At 47.1% G+C, this 4,192-nt stretch overlaps 1 protein-coding gene across 4 annotated transcripts; it reads right to left on the bottom strand.

Moving 5' to 3' along the window:
- Nucleotides 1-565: 565 nt before the first annotated feature.
- LOC123935041 (spindlin-2) lies at nt 566-2,533 on the bottom strand. Of its 4 annotated transcripts, none has more exons than XM_045995458.1 (2): nt 2,099-2,166; nt 566-1,641 (listed from the first exon to the last, which is right to left on the bottom strand). In XM_045995458.1, exon 2 carries the CDS (start codon nt 1,637-1,639, stop codon nt 863-865), a length of 777 nt encoding a protein of 258 aa, XP_045851414.1. In that variant the 5' UTR covers nt 1,640-1,641; nt 2,099-2,166; the 3' UTR covers nt 566-862. The 4 variants fall into 4 exon arrangements, with proteins under 4 accessions (XP_045851414.1, XP_045851413.1, XP_045851412.1 ...); XM_045995457.1 differs by lacking the exon at nt 2,099-2,166 and adding an exon at nt 2,312-2,533 and having other exon boundaries at nt 567-1,641; XM_045995456.1 differs by lacking the exon at nt 2,099-2,166 and adding an exon at nt 2,257-2,533 and having other exon boundaries at nt 567-1,641.
- Between the last annotated feature and the right edge of the window lie 1,659 nt (nt 2,534-4,192).

Genomic DNA, 4,192 nt, shown 5'->3' on the forward strand with positions numbered 1-4,192 from the left:
TTGACAGCTGTCACGTCCTTTCTGCACAGAGCCAGAGAGAAAAATGTGGATACTGCCAGAAGTCCAGCTTTTCCCTGGGCCACCCCATCTCTCATGGGCCCCACTCCCCACACCTCCTTTTCTATGGTCTCACTTCCTCTGTCAGTCTTTCTCCTTGGAATTCTTTCTTCCTCAGTGTTCCTCCCCTTCTGGCTCCTTGCTCATGCATAGACCCTCCCTTTGAGTATCCTTTAGCCCCTCTCCAGATTCCTGCCAACTTCTTCTTTTCTGTCCCCTTGCTCTGGACCTCTTCTAAGCTCCTTTGTGTCCCTCTCTACTCAAGGCATTCTGTCTATTTTCCTCTAAGCCCCAAGATCTCACTCTCCCTGTTATTCTCCACCCCCCTCCCAGTTGGGTGCCTCTCTCTTAGGTCATCCCTCCCCCAGGGAGCCTTTCCATTTCTGGCCCTGCCCCCACCTCTTCCTAAGCAGTCACCTCCCCTTCTCCCTCCCCCCACAGCCCATCTCTAGTTCCTTCTCCTCCCCGCCCCCAGACCAGGCCAGCTAAGTCCTATTCCATTTTTAGATGACTGATTATGATACTAGCTGAACTTTATTCACAGCCTGCATTTACAGCTGTCCCTTCCTTTCATGCCCCATCCACCAAACACACCCAATCTTTTCAACATGACAAAGTCCTTACACACAGCATGTCATGTCCACATAAATTTGTATTTTTTCAGAACAAAACAACAGTTATGCTGGCAGAGGTGTTGAATTAACAGGGACCCTTAAGCTTTCAATACACTGAAAAGCAACATTATTTTGCAAGTCTACAAAGTATACATTTGTTTTCACAAATGTGGCAAAGTTTACCCTAACAGTTAGGACTTTTTCACCAAATCATAGACATAGATATGGAAATCGTCATCGAACTTGATGAAATACACAGAGGGTTTGGCTTCTACTTGGTGAATGACCATGCCAATCCGTTTGGAGCCATCTTCTTTGGTATATTCCACATGTTTACCTATCAGGCCATCTACAACTCCTCCTGGCTCCCTTTCTGCTGGAGGAGACTCACTGGACTCTGGCATGATACGGAGGTCTCCTTCTTTATAATCATCTAGAAGCTGGTACATGTACAAGACAGGATCTTTCTCATAGGTAATATAAAACCAGGCTTTCATGATTGGTGCTTGGGCTAAGACCATTCCCCTCCATTCATCCTTAGAACCATGCTCACCCTCAAACATATGTTCCACAGCTTTACCAATTATGGTGTTTGCAAGGTTTGCATCACTGACTTGAGATGATGCCACCCTGTCGGAAAGAATTTTAAGAGACAAAACTCTTTCATCTCTGTGAAGTTCTAGTCCATAGACACAGTCAATTCCATCATATTTCACCAGATAAAGAGAGGGATTTATAGGCACCTGATCCAGAACGGTTCCTTTCCACTGGGTGATGGGCTCATCACCTTCCTTCCATCCATGCGAAATTCTGCAGCCCACGATGTTCCTGCGGGGCTGGGACGAAGGTCTGCCCCTCTGCTTCTTTTGGGAGGCTTTTTTCTTCGTCATGTTTGCTGACCCAGTGGCCCGGCCCACAGCTGCCCTGGTTTGTTGCCCTTCGGCATCCTGTGCGTTGGGGGTCTTCATGCCTGCAGGGGGAGGAGAAACGATAAGACAGAAACATTCAATATGACATAAGGTGAAGTTCTCCCAACAGCGATGTGTCTGTGTACCCTGCGCCAGAACCTAAATTTTCCCCATGAGCCTGGCAGCAGTGCTGGAAATTCTGGCTGCGTGCCTGCCAAGTGCTCTGCCTCCCAGGTTCCTTTAGGCTGCGGGGAAAGGCGGCAGCGGCAGCGGTGCTGGCTGGGGTTAGGGACTCTGCAGGAGGGGGCGGGCTACCTCCTTGTTCAGAACCCACTGCCTCCATCACCCGCCACTGGCGCCCACTCTCTGTCCCCCGCAAAACGCCTATCCCTTCACCGCCTTGACCCGCACGCACTCACTGTCGTCCTGCCCTGGACGCCTCAGCCTGCTGCCCATACGCCCCTTGTCTACCCAGGATCGCTTTCCTGGCACTCAGCGCCCTCGCTTCCCCAGGCTCACCTTCAATTTCTTGCCTGGCTCCTAACGCCACCCCCGTTTCCTATTTCCCATCGCACTCTCCGACTCCAGCCTCACCCGGCGCCCGCCCCCATCCCTTATCTCCGGCAGGAGTCCATCCCATCCCCCTTCTCCATCCTGGAGCCCACCAATGGCCTTGCCCTGCCTGGCGTCCACCGCCCCGGATCGCGGGCCTCACGTGCCCAAATCGGACACCTCGCAGCTGCCTCCGCCGTTAGCCTGTGCCGAAGGCGGATCAGCAGGCGACGAGCCGGGTGCCTGCCCCGGCTGGGAGGGGAGGATCCGTAGGCGGGGAGCGCGTCTAGGAGGGCGTCTGGGTAGGCGAAGAGGATGGCGGCGGTATCCCCAGCTCTGAGCTTCGCGGGTCCTCCGCCTCCCTGTCGGCGGTGGCGGCCCCTCTGCCACATCGGGCTCCCACCAGCCGCTGCCGCCGCTGCAGTCTCCTCCCTCTTTCCGTAGCGCAGCTTCCTGCCTGGAGTGAGGCCTCCCCTTCCTGCCAAGCACCATTTATGCCCCCCCCCCCCATTCTTAAGCCCACCACTTTGGGCCTGAGAGTTGCTCTTGGTATCAAGGTCCTGGCCCTTTCGGAAAGAAGTCGGGGAGCTCTCAACTACCGGCCCCTTCCCCATTTCTGGACCCTCTCTCCTACCCATTTCTAGACCCATTAGTTCCCTCTGCTCACCTCCAACTCCACCCTCTCAGTGCCCCTTGCCCAATCTGTTTTCATCTTCCAGATATTAGTCTTTTCTTCTTCCCAGGACCCTTATGTACTTATTTTTTATACATAAATCTGTGGGGGTTTTTATTTGTTTTTGTAATTTACAAGGATTTGTGGTAGGAAGAGAGAAAATGTGTTAGTGCTCAGTTTGCCATCTTGACCCAATCTCTGTGTAATTTTTTAAATAACTATTTATTCCTGGATTTTACTTCTTAGAGAATTTTCTCGCTATTTCTTTTCTTTCTTTTTTCTTTTACTATTTGCACTATAACACTGTAAATTTCAGAAAATTGATGTGAAGAAAATAATCAAATGCAATTTATCCCAGATCCCATTTACCAGGGCTCACAGAAAAATATTAATACTCATTATTTCTTTTTGTCATTTTTCTAGGCTCTTACAAAACTGGGATAATTTTCCATATGCAGTTTCATGTCCTGTTCTTTTCCATATAGAGTAAGCATTCTCTCAAGCATTAGATATTTTTGAAACCATTATTTCTCTTATTTATTTGAGAAATATTTATTTTATTTTTTTAAAGATATTATTTATTTATTTGACAGACAGATCACAAGTAGGGAGAGAGGCAGGCAGAGAGAGAGGAGGAAGCAGGCTCACCGCTGAGCAGAGAGCCCAATGCGGGGCTTGATCCCAGGACTCTGGGATCATGACCTGAGCCGAAGGCAGAGGCCCAACCCACTGAGCCACCCAGGCGCCTCTTGAGAAATATTTATTGAGCAGTTATTATATGTCTGGTCATCATTCTATAAATGTCAATTTTAAAGTGACCACAAGTTAACTTTTCTCCCATTATTGTAGATTTAGTATAATGTTTCCGCCATAATGGTAATATGATCCATTTATCAGAAAGGAAAGCTTTGGAAAAACGACTTTACAAAAAAATTAGGGAAACGATGGTTTTACAATTCAGTGGAGAATGATTGGGTATACTTTAAGAGATGCTTATATAGTTCTTTGAATATTTGGGGAAATTTTACACTACATTTATTCCCATATCAGAATTTGTTAAAATGTAAAATGAAGGGAATAACACACAAGAAAAAGCAAATGAATAAACCAAAAAGCAGTAAACAATATGAATATGTAATAGGCATTGAATCATGTGAATGGTTACTGAATCAGGTTGAATGTTAACAGAATAAGCTTAAACAAAATATTTCTTAAAAGGGAGAATATGACTGATAAGATTCTTGACTCAACAATCAAAGTATGAAAGAACATTGAAATATTAATGTCACTGAACATGAGGAAAACTTTTCACATTTAGTGCTGATGCAAATGAAACTTCATCCATTTTTTTATGGAGAAGAATTTGCAGATACACTTCCCTTTACATA

Source organism: Meles meles, chromosome X (genome assembly GCF_922984935.1).
Source record: "Meles meles chromosome X, mMelMel3.1 paternal haplotype, whole genome shotgun sequence".
NCBI classification, from domain to species: domain Eukaryota; kingdom Metazoa; phylum Chordata; class Mammalia; order Carnivora; family Mustelidae; genus Meles; species Meles meles.

Bases quoted from the DNA above. Each gene is read 5' to 3' on its own strand.
- LOC123935041 (XM_045995458.1), bottom strand. From the start codon at position 1,639: ATGAAGACCCCCAACGCACAGGATGCCGAAGGGCAACAAACCAGGGCA.